The 22,267-nt window shown below is 62.1% G+C and overlaps 3 protein-coding genes across 6 annotated transcripts; 1 reads left to right on the forward strand and 2 right to left on the reverse strand.

Annotated features, from left to right (window-relative positions):
• Nucleotides 1-417: 417 nt before the first annotated feature.
• NRTN (neurturin) lies at nt 418-14,341 on the forward strand. 2 transcript variants are annotated; one of them, XM_042977266.1, is made up of 3 exons: nt 418-492; nt 11,043-11,218; nt 13,804-14,341. In XM_042977266.1, the coding sequence occupies exons 2-3, from the start codon at nt 11,050-11,052 to the stop codon at nt 14,226-14,228; spliced, it is 594 nt and encodes a 197-aa protein (XP_042833200.1). In that variant the 5' UTR covers nt 418-492; nt 11,043-11,049; the 3' UTR covers nt 14,229-14,341. The 2 variants fall into 2 exon arrangements, with proteins under 2 accessions (XP_042833200.1, XP_042833201.1); XM_042977267.1 differs by lacking the exon at nt 418-492 and having other exon boundaries at nt 10,896-11,218.
• On the reverse strand, nt 10,882-13,344 carry LOC102972414. Of its 3 annotated transcripts, XM_042977268.1 has the most exons (3): nt 13,216-13,344; nt 11,980-12,091; nt 10,882-11,598 (listed from the first exon to the last, which is right to left on the reverse strand). In XM_042977268.1, the coding sequence occupies exons 1-3, from the start codon at nt 13,239-13,241 to the stop codon at nt 11,428-11,430; spliced, it is 309 nt and encodes a 102-aa protein (XP_042833202.1). In that variant the 5' UTR covers nt 13,242-13,344; the 3' UTR covers nt 10,882-11,427. The 3 variants fall into 3 exon arrangements, 1 of the variants encoding a protein (XP_042833202.1); XR_006214430.1 differs by lacking the exon at nt 11,980-12,091; XR_006214431.1 differs by lacking the exons at nt 11,980-12,091; nt 13,216-13,344 and adding an exon at nt 11,770-11,869.
• A 2,606-nt stretch (nt 14,342-16,947) lies between the features above and the next one.
• Nucleotides 16,948-18,971, reverse strand: LOC122236363 (3-galactosyl-N-acetylglucosaminide 4-alpha-L-fucosyltransferase FUT3-like). The gene is made up of 2 exons (XM_042977269.1): nt 18,630-18,971; nt 16,948-18,207 (listed from the first exon to the last, which is right to left on the reverse strand). Exon 2 carries the CDS (start codon nt 18,193-18,195, stop codon nt 17,044-17,046), a length of 1,152 nt encoding a protein of 383 aa, XP_042833203.1. The 5' UTR covers nt 18,196-18,207; nt 18,630-18,971; the 3' UTR covers nt 16,948-17,043.
• Nucleotides 18,972-22,267: the final 3,296 nt, after the last annotated feature.

The following is a 22,267-nucleotide window of genomic DNA, read 5'->3' on the forward strand; positions in this document are numbered from 1 at the left end:
GGGAAACCCGAGCCACCGCCCCTGGCCCCGCCCCCGGCCCCGCCCCCGGCCCCGCGCCGGCCAAGCCGTCCGCGGCGGGAGCGGCGGAGGCGGCGGGAGAGCGCGCGGTGGAGCCGCTCCGAGCGCCCCGGCCCCTCGCGCCGCAGCCCCGGAGCCCAGCGCCGCGCGCCCAGGCCGCCCGTGCCGTCCGTGCGCCCCCGCACCCAGCGCTCTCGGAGCCGCCGGCCGTCCAGGGCACCCCCAGCCCCAGCCCCAGCCCCAGCCCGGCCGGGATGGCCGCAGCCCGCGGCTGATCGAGCCCGGGGTGGGGGGGGCTCCATGGGCCGGCCCGCGCCGCGTCCCCTCCGCGGCCGCCCCCTCCGGCCCGGGCCCCCCCGGGCGCCGCGGGCCCAGGCGGCCCGGATGGCGGTCGCGGCGGCAGGGGCAGGGGCTGGGGCCGGCGCGGGCGGCAGGCGCGGCCACCACTGACGGGTAGTCGGGCACCCCGAGCAGGTAAGCAGGGGCAGGCGGGGGACCCGCAGGGCACGGGTGGTGGGAGGGGGGACCGGCCCCCTGGACGGAGGTTTGGGAGCTTACTGGGGCTCGGGATAGACCGGTGGCTTCCCTCCTCCAGCCATGAACCGGTATGTGTATGAATGTGGGGTCAAGGGGGCGACAGGTCCGCGCACGGCCGGGGGGAGAGGTGGGCAGGGCGATCTTAGGTGCCTCTCCAAGCCAGGATCTGGCCAGGGTCCTTGTCCGACGGGACGAGAGCGCCTCCGCCTCCTTGGACCCCCAAGCGTGCGTCTGAACAGGGGTTGAAGCGGGGGCAGCCGAATCCTCTCCCCAGCCTCTAGGAGAGCGAGACCCAGACAGCCGCGCTGCCTTGTGGTGTGCACGGGGCTGTGGAGGGCGGGCATTCGGATCCGCAGACCCCAGCCGGGGAGCTGCCGTCGCGGCCCAGCTGCCCGCAGAAGTAAACATCTGTCAGTGGTGCGTTCCAGCCGCCGCCGCCTCCGGGGACACGGTGTCCTCCGGTAAGGGCCCGGCGCTCTCGGCTCCTGGAGCCGCCTGTTCAGCCACAAGAGGGCGCGAAACCCTTATTTGGGGGGCGGGGGGGGGGGAGGGTAGTCCCTTAAGGGCAAAGCCTGGATTTGAAGGAGAGGGGGCCGTGCCTTCCTTGCTTTTTAGAAAAGGCATTTCTTGCTCAGGATAGTCTCACAGTTCTCCCAGAAGGTGCAGTTTGTGGGCTAGGAGTCATTAGGCAGAAGTGGCCGCAGGCAGCAGATTTGGGGTGGGACTGGAGAAGGAAACGGCCACTTCCAGGGGTTGGCGCGCCACTACCCTCTCCCCCAAGAAACAGCATGCGTTGTGGTGTCGTCACTTGCTGGGCTCAGCGGGCCTGTGGTGACCTGCAAGTCTGGGACCCCAGCCTGGATCTGGGGAGCAGGGCCAGGGTCCTGGGAGGCGGGGGGGTTGCTGGAGGCCAGACCCCTGACTTTCCTCACTCCTGCCTGCCCGCCCTGCCCTTTCTCTGCCCAACATCCTCCCCTCTGTGTTCCATGACACTCTTTGTCTGTCTTCAAGTGCCCCAGGCTGAGGAAGCCCCAATGGGGCGTGACTGGTCTAGGCGGATGTCAGTGGAGGGACGACTCCCAGCTTTACCAGTTTACCCCACCCTAACCCCTTGCCTTGGGGCCTTTTGGACACCCCTCCCCATTCCCTTCATCCTAGGATTCCTGAGGTTCAGGGTTCTGAAGGCCCCACCCCCAACCCCGGGCTTTATAGACCACTCCCAGTGACGAGCTGCAAAGAGCTAATTCTAGGGGTACAGGGAAGAAAAGGAAACACCCCCCTCCGTGCCAGGGCACACTGGCTGAAATTCTGCCATCAGTGCTTGTCCCCTTAGGTTTCAGGCCTCGGTTTTTGGGAAAGGAGCAGAGGATATAGCTTTCAAGAGTCTGGGGCAGGAGAAGAAACGAGTTTCCAGCCAGGCACAAGGACACAATCAAGAGATTGTTCCCACAGATGTTTGTTGGAGGGTGACGGTGTGGCTGACTGTTGGTGTCAGGGCTCCTGGGCCTCGTCCTTCGAGGAAGACAGACGTAGACCCAGGGTGGAGCCCAGAGTGAGGAGCAAAGGGTCTCCTTCAGGATAGGAGGATCAAGGGAAACTTCCTGGAAGAGGGGCACTGGGGCTGGGGCTGTGAAGGATAAGTAGGAGTTTTCCAAGTGGGAAAAGAAAGGGCATTCCAGGTAGGAGGAACTGCACATGCAAAGATCTGGAGGCAGAAAATGGCACTGCCGCTTTCGGAAAACCCAGGGTGTCTAGGTGAGTGTGGGAGGGAGAGGCTGTTCTGAAAGGTTGGCACAGGGAGAACTGGGCTGGGGCATTCAAGGACGGATTCCTGGAGGCTAGGGCCGGAAACACAGAGGAGGGAGGAATGGGCCTTTAATGCCTCTGGCATCACTGGGCCCAGCCTTCTTTGCTGAGGCTATAGATTCCTCTGCAGATGCATCCTTCCTGGTCCCCAAGGTGGAGCGGGGAGTCTGGGCCTCTGGGGGGAGGCCCACGTGGGGAGATGGAGGGAAGATGGGGTCTTCACTCTGCTTAGTGAGCACCAAGGAAGCATTGGGCAGGCCCAGGAGGAGGCTGGTTCTCCCCAGTTCACAGCTGAGGAAACTCGGGCTGGGCTAGCCAGGGGATCGTTCCTTCATGCTCCGCGTATCTCCCAAGCATCGAGCTACTATGTGCTGGGTTGAAGCACAGGATCAGACAAGCCTGGTGCCTGATACGCCTGGGGGTGGGGGGTGGGGGGGGATGAGAGGCTCCCGATGAACCAGCCAGCCAGATCTTTGCGTGTGCAATTCCTGCTTCTTGGAATTCCCCTTCTTTTCCCACTTAGAAAACTCCTACTCATCCTTCACAGCCCCAGCCCCAATGCCCCTCTTCCAGGAAGTCACCCTTGATCCCCCTATCCTGAGGTACACCCTTTGCTCCTCGCTCTGGGTCTACCCTGAGTCTAAGTCTGTCTTCCTTGAAGGACGAGGCCCAGGAGCCCTGCCACCAACAGCCACACCATTACTGTCCCCGGACACCTTTGGGAGGTTACTTTCAGGGGAGGTAACAGCCACACTTGCGCTTCAGCAAAGGTATCCAGGAGCAGAATGATCTTCCCTTCAAATCCAAGGGAAACCGGGGTTCGGGCTGTTGCCGGGAGAAATCAGACAAGGGGCTCCCGCCTGCCACAGGTGGGTCTCACTTCCCAGTTGGGGAAACCGAGGCCTAGAGAGAGGGCACCATCTGAGGCTCAGAAGCACAGTGTGTTGGGGACCTGAAGCAGGATTTGAACTCTGGGGACTCAGGTGCCCTGGTTCCCAGGAAATCAGCGTTAGGGTTTGAGTCACGCCTGAGATCTGTGCCTCTGGTCCCCCTTCTGTCTAATGGCCAGCTTGGAGTGGCACCGTCCTGGCTGCTTGCAGAGGACCCACGTCCCTTGTGCCACCCTCCGGGCCCCACACCAGCTGCTCAGCCGTGCCAGGCCTAATCAGGCTGATCCTGTTATCCCACCCCAGGGAGCCCCCTCCTGCCCGCCCCGGACGCCTGCAAGGCCAGCCCCGGGCCAGCCTGGCCAGTCTGGTACGGTCAAGGTGGGAATTTTACAGGCCAGCCGCACGCAGAGGGCGGGGCCGGAAGTGGCGGGTCTGAAAAGCTGGCGGCCGCATCGCACAGGCTCCCCAGCCCGGCCTCCCCGAGAAGACACCTGCGTAGCCGCAGGTTCTGGAAGAGGACTCCAGGCACCGGTGGGGAACCGAGCCCCGGTCCCGCAGGTCACACGGCCCCATCGTCTCCCCGCCCTCATCTCCCCACACCGTCCCCCGACTCCCTCCGCCCCTCACACTGGTCGCCCTCAACGGGCCTGGCCCTGCTTCCGTGATCCTTTGCTTCTGCAGCTTCTCCACCTAGAACACTCGCTCCGAGTCTCCACTTGGTCTCAGCGCCAATGCCGCCTCCTCTGAGAAGCCCCCCTTGCCCACTCCACCTAAAGGCCGCCCCCCCGCCCCCGGTCACTATCGCTTCGCCTTGTTTCGTTTTGTTCTTGGAACTGCCAGCATCTCAATTACCTTGTTTATTTCTCACTTGTGACCCCCCCCCCCCTCCCTGATTGGATGGGGAGGAGTGTGGCAGGGGTGCGGCCCAGGTTAGCCTTGGTCAGCCCGCGTTCTCCGCCGGGTGCCACACACAGTAGGCACTCAGTAAGTGCTGATGTGGCGTGTTGGGGGCAGAGCTCAGCCCGGCACACTGGGTTTGCTGCCATGTGGGCACCTGACTCGCTATTTCTGCGGTGCTGCGTGTCTTTGCCAAAGCCTCTTACTCCTGTGGATTTCAGCCCCACCTTCTCCCAAACAGCAGGACCTGTCATGCCCTCCCACTGCCCCCCTGCCCCTCAGCATTACCCCTGCTACCCAGGTCCCGGGGACCGTGGAGGCGTTCGAGAGAACAAGTTCAGAGTCAGACCTAAGTTCAACCTCAGCTCAGCCACTGATTTGCTGCGTCACCTTGAGCAAGGTGCTCTATGTCCCTGCTCCTCAGCTTCCCCGTGTGGGAAATACCAACATCTTTTCCAAGGTCTGCGGGCACAATTAAGCACGTGGAGAGCACTTAGCACAGTGTTTGGCACTAAATTAACATAACAGCCAACGTGGCAGGGCGTTGATGTTATTGTCATTAGAGAGGTCATACGGTACAGTGAGGAAGAGTGTGGAGGGGGCATCGGGGCTGGGACTTTGAGGGATGAGGAGGAGTTTGCCTGACCATCTGTGTTCAGATCTCAGCTTGGCCCCTTACACTCTGCTTGATCTTGAGCCGATACCTTCACTTCTTTGGACCTCGGTTTTCCCAACTATGAAATGGAGAGAAAATAGTCCATACCTCACTGAGTTACTATGAGGAAAGTGCTTAGAACAGCGCCAGTAGGGGGCGCCTGGGCGGCTCCGCGGGTTAGGCCTCCGACTCTTGATATCCACTCGGGTCATGATCTCACCACGGTTAAGATCCAGTCCCACCTGGGGCTCCAGCAGAATGTGGAGCCTGCTTGGGATTCTCTCTCCCTCTCGCTCTCTGCCCCTCCCCCACTCATGCTCGCTCACTCGCTCAATGAATGAACGAATGAATGAATACAATACAATAAAATAAATAAATGAAAAGAAAAAGAAAGAGGGGCGCCTGGTGGCTCAGTCGGTTAAGCGTCCAACTTTGGCTCAGGTCATGATCTCTCAGTTCCTCAGTTCGAGCCTTCCATCCGGCTCTGTGCTGACAGCTCAGAGCCTTCTTGGGATTCTGTCTCCCTTCCCGCTCGCACTCTCTCTCTCAGAAATAAATAAACATTTTTAAAACATTAAAAAAAAAATCAACAGCGGTAGGGTTGTTCACTAGTGCTGGTGTTACCTATTCTCCACCGGCACAGGTGTCCCCAGAAGTCACTCTGTCTATACATCCATTGGCTTCGCTGGGGTGAAGACAGACCCGGAGCCCCCTAAGTCAAGCTCAGAAGCTCAGACTTGATTCTCAGAGTAGGAGGGAGCCAGCGATCGTTCTAGCAATCAGGCAGCAGAGAGCTTCTGGCTTGGGGGAAGCAGAGAGGCCGGGCCCCCACCTCCGGCTGGGCGTGGAAGGTTGGCTGGGGGGTGTTTGTGACTGCACCCCCCCCATGAGGCCGCCCCACAGGCTGGCCCCCAGCCCCTGCAGACGCAGCATCGGAACCAGCTGTGCTAGCCAGATGTTCCTGGTTTACCCCCAGATGTGTGTCGCCGGCTCGCGGCTGCCCTGGCTTCCCCACCTCCACCAAGGGGCGGGGCTGGGCCCTGGGGCCTCCCAGGGAGGGGGCACATTTTTGTGGGCTGCGGAATTTGTTTCTTGTTTTGCAGGACCATTGAGTCCTGCCTTGAGAGAACCTAAGTCCTGCCCCTGCTGGGACCTCAGTTTCCCCATCAGTGGGACCTCCAGGAGCCATCTAGGGGGACGGAGAGGAGCCGGGCTGCCTTAGAAACGGGCCCGGCCACCGGCCCTGGAGCTGTCAGCGCGGAGGGAGGAAGCGTGCCAGCATGCTGTCTGAGGCCCAGCCTGCTGCCATCGGCCGGGCCTGCGGGACTTCACTGAATTAGATGGCCCTCCAAATGTGGGAGGGTGTCTCGGGCAGCTCATTGTACGGATGGGGAAACTGAGGCTCAGATCGGCAGCAGTTGGCCCCATGGCATCCAGCAGGGAGGAGGCAGAGCAGGGATCGGAAATCAGCCCGTCTAGAGTCTAGAATCTAGAACCCCGGATCTGCAAGCCTCTTCTCACAAGCTCACCCATACGTGCGGGCCGCCCACACATCCGTCCTCATGGCCGCTCGGCCCGTGGGCAGTGAGGACGGTCCCAGCAGCTACCGGTCAGGCTCCCCTGGGTCCTCGCTAGTGTTCTGGGTGCTGAGTGGCCCCTTTCGGGGAGATGCCCCCCCCATAGGAAGGTCGGGGATGTGTCCAGGGGTGAGGTGGAGAAGGACAAGGCTGGACGCGGAGGGAGGCACCCTGTGAGCAAAAGTACGGAGACTGCAGAGCTGAAGCAGGTGCGTGCCTTTGTGAATAGAAATACTGAAGCCTGCCTGCCCTTGCCTTGAAAGGACCCGGCCCAGGCTGTCCTTCCCAAACCCCCCAATCCAGAGAAGACAGCTGTGGACCCAGACGCTATGCCAGCAGGACTGGGTAAGAGGGAGGGACCCACGGCTGGGATCCAAGAGGGGAAGCAGGGATGGCTTCCCAGAGGAGGGCATGTGGGAGCCAGGGCTCTGAAGGATGAGTAGGAGTTTGCCAGATGCAGGCAGGCCCCGCTTCTAGGCCTCCCTGGGACTACAGAGATGAGTGGACGGAGGGAAGGGTCCCCTCCCAGCCTTCCTCTCCCTGGGAATGAGCATGAAGCAGGTACCTCCCCGAGGCCAGGAGTTCTGCAGGAAGGAGGCTGTTGATCTTAGGAACACGTATGCCCGGCCTGCGTCTCCTGGGAAGCTCCATGGAAAGGTGGAGCCTCAGGGCGTTCCCTGGGCACCAGGATAATGAGCAGCATTCTTGGCACTAGCACGGAAGCTGCTAGAAACACCCACATGCCCACACCCTCACCCCAGCTGTTCCTTGGGTGATCGGAAGCGCCTGTCTGGCTGTGTGACTTTGGGTTACTCATCACCCCTCTCTGAGTCTCCTCCCAGCCCTGGGCACGTTGTGGCCTCCGGCTAGATGTGGAAGTCCTCCTTGATCCCAATGGCGAAGTTCGGACTGTCACGGCCCCTAAGAACGCTCCCGTCCCTGGGCAGTGAGGACTCTCCAGGGTCGGGATATTTTCTGAAGGTTGAGAAGAGACCGCTGGCCAGGCCCCGTCTGGGCAGCGTGGGAGGCACCCGAGCCGCGTGGACCAGGGCCGTGTACCAGTCGTCAGGACGGGGCAGCTCCCTCCTGGGTCAGCAGCCTCCCTTCCGCTCACCTAACTCACGGCACTCCGCGTCTATGCCGCTCGCTCGCCCCCAGAACGTCCAGAGCTGACCGCCTGGCAACACCAGCGGGGTGTTCACACGTGTGCCCCCGTGTGTGTGAGTGTGCGGCCGGGGTGTGGGAGTGGCAGGAGCAAGCACGGGCGGCCCCAGGCCAGGACGCACACGCGGCTGGACACCCATGAGCCTGCAGGTATGTGTCCCTGGGCGCACAGAGGTCCCAGTGCGTGCGTGCAGGGCGTGCATGTGCGGCCGTGCCCGTTCTCCGTGCAGCATGCCGGAGACGACGTGTGTCTTTCGGGAGAGTCTGAAAATGCTGGCGTGGGAGCCCCCAAGGGTGCAAGAGGCTAAGAACACCCGAGTGGCTGGGAGCGTGAGCGCTCGGGGGTGTGACAGCTCCCCGGATCGGGTGCAAGCGAAGCCGGCCTATCCTGGGTGAGGGCGTACAAGTGTGAAAGCGTGCAAGTGTGTAAGCTGGTGTGAGCGTGGCTGTCAGAGCGTGGGGGTGTGGGTGGCAACATGCCCCGGGGTGGGGGTTCGAGCACGTGAGTAGCGAGACCGAGTGACCCCCGTAGTGATCCATGCCGTGTAACGGGCTGAGCTGGTGACTGTGTTCAAAACCGAGGGTGTCACCACGTTTGCAGGTGGGGGTGTGAACACACCCGAGTTACTGACCGCGTTTTTGTCCGTCGGTGTCATCTTGCTTGAGGAAGACTTGTGAACGTGGCTGGGGGTGTAATAATGTTGCTGGATGTGTGCGAAAATGCCCCAGCCCATCGATGTGGTCGTCTTTGCATATGGATGTGAGAACAGCCACGCGACTGAGTGGGATGGGGTGGTCGTGCGAGTCCTGACGTGTGTGGAAACGCCCGAGTGCGTGAGGCCCATCGATTCGAGGGGGTGAGTGTGAAAACACAGAGCATCAGTGGGACCGTGTTTGAGTGGCCGAGGGACAGCCAGTCCCAGTGGGCGCAGGCAGGCGTGTCTGGGTGTGTATGGGAGTGAGGACACCCAAGCGTGCCTCCGAGGACAAGAAGGCCGAGCGTGTGACCCCCACGTGTGCTGGGAGCGCACGGCCCCAGGTCCGGGGGCTCCACGACACCGAGAGGCTGATGGTGGACACCGGCCCCTCCCCGAGCCATCGGCCACACCCGCGGCACCCCTCTGGCTCAGGTCCCAGCCAGAGACAAACCAGTTGGGTGACCCCCATGCTGAAAGGCCTATTGTTAGCAGCCGCTTATCAGCTGCGCCTACTGGCCCCCTCCAGCCTCGGCGCTCTGCTTTCCGGCCCCCATCAGGACTCCGGGGGGTCCCGTGGCTCCAAGGACACCAGGGGCTCCCGTGGCCTGGCCTTCTCAGGGCCGGAGTCCCATCGGGCCTGGCAGCGTCCCACCCCCTCACCCCCACCCCGAGGGAAGCCCTGAGCAGAAACAGAGGACTAGAGCCGGGCATCATGCAGGGGCCTCGTTCAGCCTCACAGGGAAACTGAGGCACCCCCCCCCATCTCCCCGCCTCAAAACGTGGGTGTGAGAGCTGGCGGGGTGCCGGCGTCCAGAGAGGGCCTTCCCCAGGTGAGGCCCACGGGGACCCGGCATAAACCAGGGGCACTTTTAGAGCAAAGGAGCGCGGTGTGGGCACCTGACAACTTCGGGGCGGGGGTGTCTCCCGCTTGCTGTACAAATTGGACAATGAAATATTCTCCCCGCGGCCCCCGCCGCCCTGCAGGACCCGCCCCGGGCCCCTCTCCGGACTCCCCTCCCCCCTCACTCACTCTGTTCCAGCCACATGGGTCACCGCTGTTCCTCCCACGTGCCAGGCACAGCCCTGTGACCTCTGATCTCCAGGCTGGCCCCAGGTTGCTTGCACGCCCCCTGTGGGGGAGGAAGCTCATTCTCCACCAACACCACCGACAGCCGCGCGAACGGCCCTACCAAACACCCCCAAAGCGGCAAGCCCTCAGGATGACCCAGCATCCGCTCCCAAGCACAGCACAGCCCATGCGTGTGGGTCCCGCCAAAGACCCCGGGTTCAAATCCCAGATGCTTTCCTAGCCGTGCCCTTGGGTAAGGCCCTACCTGCTTTGGGCCTCATTTTCCCCAGCTGTAAAACGGCGATCATGGCGCCTCCTTCGTGGGCTCAGCACGGGATCTGCTACACAGCAGGCGCTTAATTAATGTCCCCTGCTGCTGGGTGGCGGCTGTAGGTCCTGCGCCCGCGCCTCCACGGGGCGGGGGCGGGGGTGGGGACGGGGAGAGGCGGTTCCAGACGCCCTGCGCTTAACCACCCAGGGCGGCGCCCATGCAAAACCGAGGTGCAAATCTCCCGCAAATCCCGGCTGCGCGCAGTGGCCAGCAGCACCAGCGGCCCGAGGTGCGCGCGCGGGGGTGCCCGGCACCCGACAGCCGCGCACAGGCGCTGCTGACCCGCGTCCAGCCCGGCTTTCAGCGCTCCGTGCAAATGTTTACACCGGGCCGGACGCCAGGCCCCGCGCGGGCCGGCACCAGACGGCCAGGCTGGGAATGTAAACCAGCGGCCGGCAGAGGTCCCGGCGCGGGTGGGCGGGGGTGCGCATGCGTCGTGAAACACCTACTGTGTGCACTCAGGGCGGACTCGCCTAGGCGATGCCAGCAGGGAGTCTTCGGTGCCCTAACGGGGCGGGTTGGGGGGGAGCTCAGGACATTGCGGTGGCCCAGAGGGTGCACACCTGCGCCGCCCGGGGCTGGGGAGTATGAGCAGCCACAGAAGGCTTCCAAGGGGAGGCGCCCTCCAGGCGGAGACGAGAGGGGAATGGGGGGCTTGGAGGAGGAGGGGAAGAGAATATTCTGGGAGGAAGGACCAGCTTGTGCGAAGCCTGGGGGTGGGTCGAGTGCAGCTGTGGTCCATGGATGCCCCTTCTGGGCATCAGTTTATGTGTCGGGGGGGGGCGGGGGGAGACCCGGGCTCAGAGAGGGACAGGAAGTCACTCCCAAGGACCTCACTATGTGAGGAACAGTCTCAACCCCAGGGATCCTGCCTCCTAGAACGTGCTGTAAATCACCAAATCTCCACCACACCCTGGTCCCACAGTGCCCCCTGCTGGGAGTGGCCCTCCTTCCAGTCTTCCCCCAGGCTCACCGGGCTCCACTCACCCCAGCCTCCTGGGTGCACTGGCCAACCTCAGTCCAGCCTCAGGACTTTTGCACAGGCTGTTCCCCCGCCTGCGATGCCATTCTCTTCTGCCTGGCCAACTCCTACTATCATTCAAGTCTCAGCTTTCCACACTCCTCGGGGGAGCACTGTGGGACCCCCCCCCCAGGTGGGGGTGGTTCCCCCGTCCCCCCCCCCCGGCACCCCGCCCACCCCTTTCCTTGGCAGCATTTTTCACAACCTTGTTCAGTGGCTCCTAGATGAATCATTTCTATGTTATATCTGATCATTAAGCAGAAGTGGTTTGAAATCAGGGGCCCCACCATGTCCCCGGTGTCTGGCCCAGTGCCCCGTGCCCGTTTGTCGCCTGAAGAGACGGACGGAGGCCATGTGGCTGCCCATCCCGTGCCCGCAGGCCGAGTATGCAGCGCTGGAAGGCGGCAGCCTTAGCCTCGGTGCTCTGCAGCTGCGTGCTCTCCATCTGGATGTGTCGGGACGGCCTGCTCCTCAGCCACCGCCTGGGACCCGCGCTGTCCCCACTGCGCCGGCCACCTCGCACCCTGGACGCCCGGATCGCCCGTCTGGCCCAGTGTAAGCCCCTCCCCGTCGCGGGTCAGATGGCGGGATCCAGGGGCGGGCACAACGGTGGAATTTCCGGCAGGGGCCACGGAGGCTTCTTTAGACGGGGTGTAGGGGGTGCCAGTCTTCCCAGCGGCCTGGCAGGGGTGGCATGGGGGCGGGGGTGGTGGTGGCTGAGACCCGGGTGGCGGGGGGTCTCTTGGCTCAGCTGTCATAAGGAATTAGGCTCTGGCCCCGAGGGGACCGGGGGACCAGATGGAGATTAGACCTGGGCCTCGGGCCCGGAGGCCCCCACCGCACAGCGGGGAGTGTGCGGAGACGGAGGCTGCGCCCGAGTCCCCACTGACCTGCCCGGTGGACAGAGACCAAGCGGAGGGGGAGACACGAGAGACCTAGAACCGGGGAGAGAAACAGAGGCATAAAGGCTCAGAGACAAAGAGACAGGAGTTGGGAGAGGTGGACATACTAGAAGGCGGGAGACGCAGACTTGAAATACGGCCTCCCCCCCCCCCCCCCGGAGGGGCGTGGCCCCCACGGCCCAACTCCCCACTCCTTCCAGGCACCTGCCCTCTGCCCTCCTGCCAGGCATGGGCCGGGCGTGGGTCCCACGTCTTGTGTGCGTGCGCGCGCACGTGTCCACGCGGAGCCGCGCGGATGACCGAGGTGTACGTCTGGGCGCGTGCAACGGGCCTGTGGGTGGGGCGACGGGCACACCTGCGTGCAAGTCCTCGCCGGCCCCGTGGGCCCACACAATCCCCCTTTCTTGTGCTCACAATGGACAAGGGTACGGCCGCTTGGCCGCTGCTTCCTGCGGCGTCAAAGTCCTTCCAGGACACGGGTCCCAGAGACCCCGGATGAGGCCCCAAAACGCTAGCGTTCCAGAACCTGAGGGCACAACACCCATGGTGAAATCTCAGGCACCGGGAAGGGGCTCGGTCCGTGGGCCGGTGATTTCCTCCCTGGACCCCGTCCCTGGGCACAGCCCTCCTAAGGGAAGCGAGTGACCACGGACTCCCCTCAGAGCCCCAGTGTTAGGCCCCGAGACCAATGCGCTGCTGGTGAAATTTCACGGTTGGGGCGGTGGGAGGGGGAAGGGCAGAAGCTGCTGCCGACCTCACCCCTATGTTCCAGCCCCTGTGCCGGTGGCCAGGCCTGCCGGAGGGAGGCAGGGCAGCAACACCAAGAGATTATTCACTGTTTATCTGAAATTCAAATTTAACTGGGCATCTGTGCTTTATCTGGAAAACTCTCTAAGTGTATCCCTTAGGGCTGGGCACAACACGGTGCAATTTTAGGCAGCATTAAGTGAGGTAGGCCCGAACCTGACCCCAGAGCCACCCCAGTCCTGCCCTGGACTTCAGGAACTGGATACATGATGCTCATTGGATCCAGCTTTCCACTGTCCAGCCTCAGCCAAAGCAGGGACCCTACGAGCCTCCTTGAGCAGAAGGGGCCACCGAGGCCCGGGGCAGGGCCATCACCTGAGTTGTACCGGGCTGAAAGTGGCAGAACTAGGGTTTGATTCCTGAGACACCCCCCCACCCCCCGTGGGAACAGACATCCCCATGGTGACAGACTCTCCCACTTGGGCCACGCCGTAAGCTATTTCTTTGGGAGCCGGGGGTGCCGGCCTGGGGGCCCTTAGGGGGCTAAACTCGGGATCTCCTTTCCCAACCGCAAGTATGAGGCCACCTGCGGAGGGCTTGGGAACCCCTCCCTGCAGTCCCACAGTCCGCACCACCTGCCACGTCTATACTTCTCTCCTGAGGCTGCAGGGTACTGGGGCAGGCCCAGCCGCTTGGGAAATCAATTTAGGCTACGGGGCCCTGGGAATCGGTGACTCAGGGCACCTCCCGGCGACCGTGGGAGAAGACGACTGGATGGGGGCCAAACTTGGGCACACGATGGAGGCGGGAAGAAGGCTGTTTGGGCTTGTCTCTGTCTCTGCCACCTGCTAGCAGCGTGGCCTTGGGCAAGTCTCTGTCGGGTTGGATGCCCAATTTCCTTACCTGTACCACGGGGGCGGCTGTGACATTAGGTGGTGCCACGCGCAAGGCCTCACATGCAGGCCTGCTGCTCCTCTGCTCGTGCCGAAGCCCAAACTTCTGACTCAGTAAACTGAGTCCCACCACGCAGTGGAACAGGAGGAACGGGGCGGCGGGGGGGGGGGGGAATTGGGGGTGGGCCCCAAAGAGTGACGTAGAGACCCGTTGACAGCTCAACCAAGGGTGAGCGGTTGAAGCCTGGTGTGGAGCTCCCCAACACCGGTCAGAAAGGGTGTGCCGGTTCCCCGGGACAGCCCAGCATAGGGGTGGGGCCAGCGGGGGACCCAATCAGGGACAGGGATTTGGCCCAGGATACCCCCCCCAGCTGAGTGCTCCCTTCCTTCCCTGCCAAGAGGAGGGAGCAGCTCTGTGAAAGGGAAAAAGTCCCAGTGCAACGGTGCTTAGGGACAGGGTGCACAGAGAGGGTGGGGGGGGGGGGGGAATGCGGCAGCTGCGCCAGCGCCCCAGCGCGGGGCTGTTTTTTGCCGGGGAACAGCGAGGGTCCGGCGCGCTCCCCCAGCCACCCGCTGACGCAGCCCTTTGTCCCCGCAGATCGCGCACTGCTGCAGGGCGCCCCGGACGCGGTGGAGCTGAGCGAGCTGACGCCCTGGGTCGGAAGGCCCCCGCGTCCGCGCCGTCGGGCGGGGCCCCGGCGGCGGCGCGCGCGTGCGCGGTCGGGGACGCGGCCGTGCGGGCTGCGCGAGCTCGAGGTGCGCGTGAGCGAGCTGGGCTTGGGCTACGCGTCCGACGAGACGGTGCTGTTCCGCTACTGCGCAGGCGCCTGCGAGGCGGCGGCGCGCGTCTACGACCTGGGGCTGCGGCGGCTCCGCCAGCGGCGGCGGGTTCGGCGGGAGCGGGTGCGCGCGCAGCCCTGCTGCCGCCCGACGGCCTACGAGGACGAGGTGTCCTTCCTGGACGCGCACAGCCGCTACCACACGGTTCACGAGCTGTCGGCGCGCGAGTGTGCCTGCGTCTGACCCTACCTCACCGGCGCCGGCGCGACGGCGCCCACCGTCCCGCCGGGCGGGCCCCGCGGCCGCAGACTGCCCCTACGCAGACGATGCCGTCGAGGCCCCGGGACTGTCCAATACCCGCTCCAGATAAAGTGTGGAAAGCGGAGCGTGCGTCGTGATTCCGCGTGCCGGGGGTGCCCACCTCTCCGAGGGACCCGAGGGCGGGGGCGGGGGGCGGGGGGAGAGTGGGGGCGGGGGCGGGCTCCACCTGCTGGATGGTGGGAGGATCCCGTGGGCTTTGGGGAAAGGAGGTGGACAAGAGGGTCCTCCTCCCGTGGGACAAAGAGCCGAGTGGGGCGAGTGGGGGCGACGTCGGCCGGGACCGTCCTTCCCGCTCGCCTGCAGGTCCCCGTGCCCCTTCCCCGACGTGTCCCTCGTCCGCCGCCCCGTCAGGCGAGCTTGTGGGTGGGAGGAGAGAGCCCAAGGCGGATGACGAGTCCGAGGTCCAGGTGGACCCGGCCTCCCTCCCCTAAAGGGCCTCCTCAGGCCGGTGGGCCCCCACCGGAGGGAACCGAGCACTATCTCCTTCACTAGCTAAAAATATATGCGCGCTGCCCATCTCCCTGTGGGGATAGGTCTGGGGCGGGCGCCAGCCCTGTCCAGCCCGAATCCGGCGCCTGCCGGGGCAGAGCGGGTCCCGGGGGACGTAGGTCCTGGGCCCATAAAAGCCCTGGCCGGAGCTCCGGGGGGATTTAACATCGTGTCCCCTTGGAGGACAGAAAAAGCCCGGCGCGCTGTTGAGGTTTGCCCGCGGTGTCACCTTGATGCTTGGCAAGCCTGGGACACCCCAGGGTGTTGGGTTCCCAGACCGTGGGGAGGGGTGGGGGTCCCAGGCTTGGAGGAGGGCAGGGCAGGGGGCGGGTGCTGGGCCCCTAGACTGGCACCCTGGACCAGAGGGCGTGGACCAGTGGCCTCCTGCACCTCCGAGTGAGGTTCTGGAGGGGCAGCCCCCTCCCTACCCCAGACAGCCTTCCTGAGGATGTGCTGCCCTCTCCTCTTCCCTCACCCCCAGCTCCACCGAGGCTCCCTAGGGCACAGCCCCTTCCCTCCTTCACTGTTCCCCAAGACGGACCCTGTCCTCTCCCGCACGGCAGAGCACAAGACCACCTTCTAACACCGTGTCCCTCCCAGACCCAGTCCCGTATCCCGAAGCTGGAGGGACCAAATCAGAAGGTGCCCCAGGAAGGTTCATCCAGCCCAGCAGGAACATCCCTAGTTCCCTGCTGCCCGGGTCGCCAGCTGCAGCTGGCCACACCGAAGGCAGCTAACGGGCAGGACTGCCAGGGGCCCCGTGGGCAGGGCGGGCAGCCAGGCCCCAGCCCATGGGTGGTCTGCCTGGAAGGAAGTCTCAGAGCTGAGGCTGGATGGGGTCCCCGCCCACCCGTGCAGTCTTCTGGCTCTGAGGTTTGGGGTGGTGGATTCCTGTTAGTTTGGGCTGACTCGGCTCAGCCGTGTCAGAGAAGCAGCCGGGGTCCCTATCTGCTTGAAGCAGAAGCCAAGCCTCAGTTTCCCCATCCCAGATGGCCTTGAGCCACAGAGACAGAAGGTGCTCAGCCCAGGATCCACAGTGGGAAAATCGACCTTGGAGCCCAGGTCTGTGGCCCCTGAAGCCCGATGACCGTGTGTGTGTGTGTGTGTGTGTGTGTGCACGCGCGTGCGTGTGGATGACGTCCTGGCACCTCGGTTCCTCATCTCCCACTCAGTTCCAGAATCCCAACCACAGGGCGCTGGCCCAGACCACCAGAGAATTGGAACACATACCCGGCGGCCCCCACGGATCCCTGGGGCCGGGTTCCCTGTAGTGCACACACACACACACACACACACACACGGAGACTGGGCACCTACATGGGGCTCGGCAGAGCAGATCACTCACAGACGCCCGGCCCACGCACACGCGTTCGGTCGTCACGGTCAAAACTGCACGCTACGAGGGACACCTCAAGGTCACCGCTCATCTGTAAAGCACATGGGGTCTGGCTTTCGCCCACACACAGCGGGGACACTTATGCCAATGGTCACGCTCCCCGCCCCGCATGGTCGCCACATGTCACACTCGCACGGCACCACACCCGCCCCTCCCCCCTCCTTCGCCGGAGAGCCTCTGGCCCCCAGTGACCCCCAGGCAGCCTGGTCCCCACTCCCCACTGCCTAATGGGCTTGACCTCGGGGGCTTTTCCATCTTTTGACATCCGGGACCAGGCCATTCGTGGTTGTGGGGGACGTCCTGGGCACCCTAGGCTGTTGCACAGCATCCGTGGCCCCCCACCCACTCGAGGCTATCGCCCCATCTCCAGCTGTGACAGCCACAAGCCTCACGGCATCTGGCCGAGTGTGCCCTGGAGGGCAGAGCCACCCTGGCGTGAGAGCCGCTGTTGTAAAAGAAGGGAAAAGACCTCGGTTTTCCTGGGAACATTCCCATCTGGAGACTGGTGACAATATTGCCCACCTGCCACCCCACAGGCGGTTAACAACAGCCAGGGTAACCACAAGCAAACCCAGCAGAACCGCGTCCAATGGGTGGGACCCCCAGGCCGGTTCCCCAGGGCCTGAGTGCCTTCGTGGGGTGGGGTCCTCAGCGGGTGAGGCTCCTCGCAAGTGGGTGAGACTCCCCGGGCGGGAGGCCCCTGGCAGGTAAGGTGGCCAGGGCCGGTCTCCTGGCAGCAGAGGTGGCCAGCGGGTGAAGCCCCAGCTAAGCGAGCTCCCCGGCCACCCGCGTCCCGGCAGGTGTGTCCCCAGGGGTGTGGTGTGGGGCGGCCCCCGCCCCGGCCCGGCCAGCTCACGTGAACCAGGCAGCTATGCTGGGCACAGTCTGGTAGGTGGAGTCCTGCTGCAGCCGCCGGCAGGCCTTGCAGAACATCAGGGCCCAACTGAATAACCGAGGCCGCAGCGTCTCCCTCCAGCGGAAGTAGCTCAGGTAGCGGGCGTGGTCCTTGTCCAGCGCCTGCAGGTACCGGCCCAGTTCCTCGGCGCTCTGGAAGTCGTGGACGTGGATGAAGGCGTCGGGGGGCAGGAACTGTTCGTAGTCACTCCTGCTGGGGCCCAGCACCACGGGCACGGCCCAGGCTTCTAGGGCATTCCGCCACAGCTTCTCGGTGATGTAGTCGGGGTGCAAGGAGTTCTCGAAAGCCAGGTAAAACTTGTACCGGGACAGCTGCTGGGCCATGGCCTTCTCCGGCAGCGGCTTGTGGGAGCGCCCATACACGTCCACTTGGACGTGAGCTTTCAGCAGGTGGTAGTAACGCACCCTGGCTGAGTCTTCCCTCCAGTTGGACACCACCCAGGCCACCAGCTCCGTCTTGGCCGAGACGTTGACCACCGTGGAGGCCGGCTGGCCGGGCCACGGCTCCAGCCAGCCATAGGGTGTGAAGATGTCCGAGTCTCTGCGGTAGGACATGGTGAGGTTGAAGTATCCGTCCAGGGCCTTCAGGTGCGCGCAGTGGCTGGGCGATTCCATGCTGTACCAGACCCAGCGCTGGCCCGGCGGCCGTGGGGACGTGGGGAGCTGCTTCCTCGGGTCGTAGCTGACCTCGCGGTGATGCACCAGCACCGCGTCCGCCTGAGGGTACGCGCTGCGGTCCGCAGTCAGCCGGCAGTCGGCCATGCCCGGCCACAGCTCCGAGCAGCGGGACAGAGGCACGGGGTGGTTGAATGGCCATGTCCACAGCAGGAGCACCAGGGGCGGGCGGGCAGAGGACCCGGGGGGGGTCGGGCAGGGCGCCCCCTGGCAGGACACCGTCCCTGAGGACCCCTTGGGAGCCGCGTCGAGAGCTTCTGCCGCATCGGCCCCCGACCTGGTGGACCACAAGGGCGTGTCCTGGGACACTCGCAGGTAAGAGAAGAAGCACAGAGCCAGAAACAGTTGCAGCAGCAGCCCGAGGAGACACTGTTGCCAGGGCCATCGGGTCTTGGTCCAGCCGAGTGCATCCATGGGTCAGAGCAGCTGGGAGGAGGGGGGAGTGGAGACGGCATCATTGATAACAAAGGAGACAATCGTGGGTTACCAACGTGTCAGTCAGGTGACGTACGTGAGTCCTGAGGCTGGCACTGTTGTCAGCTGTATTCTGCGGTTGAGGAAACTGAGGCCAGGTGACTCAGAGGGAGACAGTGGCATCGCTGGTGTCCCAGCAGAGAGCGCCTGGCCCTGAGCCCAGTGTCTCCAGCCACCTGGCCGCACAACCTATGTGGGGAGGGGTCCCCAGGGAGGTGGCATTGGTCCCAAGGGCCTTCGGGTCCCACCTTGACCCTGCCCTTCCCATAGTGTCCCAGCCTCTTCCCCAGTGCCCTGGAGTGGAGGCTTGAACCCGGGGATCTGTCCAGGAGGGGTACGAAGGGCTTGGGTTTGAAGGTCAGGCGAGAGCTCACCAGGTAGAGTAGAGCTTCGGGCACAGGGCGTTCCTGGCTCCTGGACAAAGCAACAGCCAATCCTGAGGTCTGCCGTGAACGGGAGCCTGGCCGGTTTGTGGGGAGAGCAAAGGAAGTGGTTAGAGGTGCCGGTGTGAACCTCATGTTGGATTTACTCAGTGTTTCTTTCAGTAGTGCTCCAAGGTAGCCCCTCTGGTCCCGTGCTGGGTGGTGCCGCCCGCGTCCCTGCATTCCCAGATGCTTCCTGTGCCCGCCTGTGGTCACAAAGTCCTCCCAGACCGCAGACCCCAGACCCCAACCGCTGGAGCAGAAATCTAGAACCTTGTCTCTGCCCCAGCAGCCTCCTGCAGCCCAGCCCCTCCCGTCCCCCGTTTTAGATGAGAAAACTGAGGCTTCGAGAGACTCATGCATGTCTCGCCCAAGTACACTGAGCCACAGCCATCATGACCCAGAGCCCAGACTCTCCCTCTCGACATAACCCGCAACGCGTCCCCCACTCTGCCATCGGGGCAACGCTCTGTGTTTGCAGCCTCTGATCCAGTGGCCACCAGCCCCGTAATGCTATGGAGCCTTTGAAATGTGGCCGTTGTGTCTGAGGAACAGAGTCTTTAACGCTAATTTCAGTTGAAAAAGTGAGTCAAAAACTGCTTCAAAACAGCAAGTAGGGGTGCCTGGCTGGCTCGGTTAGTAGAGCAGGCGACTCTTGATCTCAGGGTTGTGCGTTCGAGCCCCGTGTTGTGTGCAGAGATGATTTTTAAAAATCTTTAAAAAAATGCTTATTTATTTATTATTTAACGTTTATTTATTATTGAGAGACAGAGAGACACAGAGCGTGAGCAGGGGAAGGGTAGAGAGAGAGGGAGAGACAGAATCCGAAGCAGGCTCCAGGCTCCGAGCTGTGGGCACAGAGCCCGACGGCAGGGCTTGAACCTGTGAACCGTGAGATCGTGACCTGAGGCTAAGTCAGACGCCCAACGGACTGAGCCACCCAGGCGCCCCTTGTCTCTCTACTCTTTTTAATACAGCTGGCAGAAAATTAAAAAAAATTCCGGGGGCGCCCGGGTGGCTCTGTCGGTTAAGCAACCGACTTCAGCTCAGGTCATGATCTCCCGGTTGGTGAGTTCAAGCCCGGTGCTGGGCTCTGTGCTGACAGCTGGGAGCTTGGAGCGCCTTTCGGATCCTGTGTCTCCCTCTCTCGCTGCCCCTCCCCCGCTCCTGCTCTGTCTCGCTCCTCCAAAAATAAACAAACATTAAACAATGTAAAACAAAATTACACATGTAGCACAGCAGCACAGCCGCTCAGCCAGCAGTCCTACTCCCTGCGGTCTGCAAAAAAGAACTTAAAGCAGGGACTCAAATATTTGTACACCTGTACTCCTAACAGCATGACTCACCAACACCATAATTTGGAAATAGCCCAAATGTTCTCTGAGGGACGAATGGGTACACAAAATGAGGCCCATCCTCACCAGGGAATGTTACTCAGTCTCAAAAGGAAGGATATTCCGATACCTGCCTGTAGTGTCACGAACCTTGAGGGCACTGCCCTTCTCTTGTAAGAGAAGCCGGACATAGATTCCGCCCGCCATCCTACGTCCATGAAACATGGAGAATAGGCAAATTGAGAGGGACAGAAAGGAGATTAAAGATTGCCAGGGGTTTGGGAGGGTGGAAAGGGAGCCCGGAGTCTTTGCTACCTGGGATAGAGTTTCTATTTGGAGTGACAAAAAAGTTGTGTAAATCGATGCGTTGGCTGCACTGCCGTTGTGAACCGCGCGCTTGAAAATGGTTAAAACAGCAAATTTTGTGTCAGGTACCTTTTGCCACAATTTCTAACATGATGTAACATTTTGACAGGCAATGTTACATTTTAATGTTTGTTTATTTATTTTTGAGGGGGAGAGAGAGAGAGAGAGAGAGAGAGAGAGAGACAGGGACCCTTAACAGACAGAACCACCCAGGCGCCCCTATTTTAAAATGTAACATCTGGTGGGGGGGGGGTTCTTGAGTGGCTCAAACATCGGACTTTAGCTCAGCTCATGATCTCACGGTTCGTGCTTCGGTTCGTGCATCGGCCTCTGTGCTGAGAGCTCAGAGCCTGGAGCCTGCTTTGGATTCTGTGTCTTCCTCGCTCGCGCTGCCCCTCCCCCACTAGCACTCTGTCTTTCTCTCTCTCTCTCTCTCTCAATAATAAATAAACATTAAAAAAAAGTCTTAAAATGACGTTAACTATTGAATTGTACACCTCAGATGGGTGGATCGTACTGGGTGTGAATTATAGATCAATGAAGCTGTTTCAGAAAATGTCCTCGGTGGCTGGCAGGACAGTGCTCCCGGGCAGAGGGGGGTAAAGCTGTCGGGGTAGCATGTAGCACCCGGCAGGTGGCCTTGAATGATGGAAAGGAGTGGAGTGCAAAATCACGTATTCGTGCCAACACTTCTGGAAGGGAACCCAGCACACAGGCTTTTCAGGAGATAGCCGAGACAGGACTGGGAAAGGGACAGAGCTTTGCCCATATGCTGCCGTGCGTCTCAGGGCTTCTGGCCCTGCACCAAAGGTTAATATGTAGAAATGTAGTGAAAGTGAATATAGCCGGTGCTTTTCAGTATGGGCCCTGGGTGTGTGGCACCCCTCCTGGGAGACAGGAGGTCCTTGGCAATGACCTTGAAGGAGCACAGATTTGGTGGGGGGAGACGGGGGGTTCCCACCCAAACTGAACCCAAGATATTTTTTTCTTGGAAACAGAATGAAAAATGCCCTTGTGCTATGAAGCCACACAGATCGGCAAAAAACAAAACAAAACAAAAAGCGAGCAAACAAAAACCACAAAGAAAGAAAGAAAGAAAAGAAAGGAACCAAATGAAAACCCAGCCCTAAACTTCCCTGCATTGTAAGTCCTTTTCCCACCAGACAGGCCAGAGAGAGTCCCAAGTCTGGAACTCCAAAGGGCTCGAGGTTACCAATGGAGGCCAGGGCGCAGGGGGCTCTGAGGTCTGGCGAGGCCTGGCACCTACCTCGGAAGTTCAGGTGCCCCACCCCACCACCCCACCGCAGGCCCCCCTGGACTCTGGAAGGCCCCAGGAGGGCAGCCAGCAGGCCTCACCCAGGGGGGCATCCGATGCATTCCGGCAGGGGTTAAATTTGCCCCAAGAGGCCTTACCTGGGGAGGGGTGGCTAGCAGCTGACCAGGAATTTGAGGACTGAGGAGAGCTGGTTCCTCAGGGTGTGGATTAGACAACGCCAGGGAGGAGAAGGAAATATATTTGTCACGGCAGCACGGCTCAGCCCAACCCCCAGAGCTCTCATCAGGTGACCCGGGGTGCCCCGTCCCAGGAGCCAGGCCATCGCCAAAAAGCGAACCGTATGACTCCCCTGAACTTGGCTGTGACACAATGATTGATAAGGACTGCACATATATTTGGCCATTCAAACGACCCAAATTGATTTCTCCGATATAGTTGGTCTTCATCCGTGGTTCCTGAAAATGCTTCGGGGCCATAAAAGTGAAATGGGTGTCTTGTCCTTCCATGAGATGACTTTTGGACCCACCCAAGGGTGGGAGCCTTGTGCCAGGAGGTTGAATCAGCCTGCGCCCCATGACTAAGGCTATTGTGCCTGTGTATAAAGAAGGACAGGG

This window comes from Panthera tigris, chromosome A2, assembly GCF_018350195.1.
Source record: "Panthera tigris isolate Pti1 chromosome A2, P.tigris_Pti1_mat1.1, whole genome shotgun sequence".
Taxonomy (NCBI): Eukaryota; Metazoa; Chordata; class Mammalia; order Carnivora; family Felidae; genus Panthera; species Panthera tigris.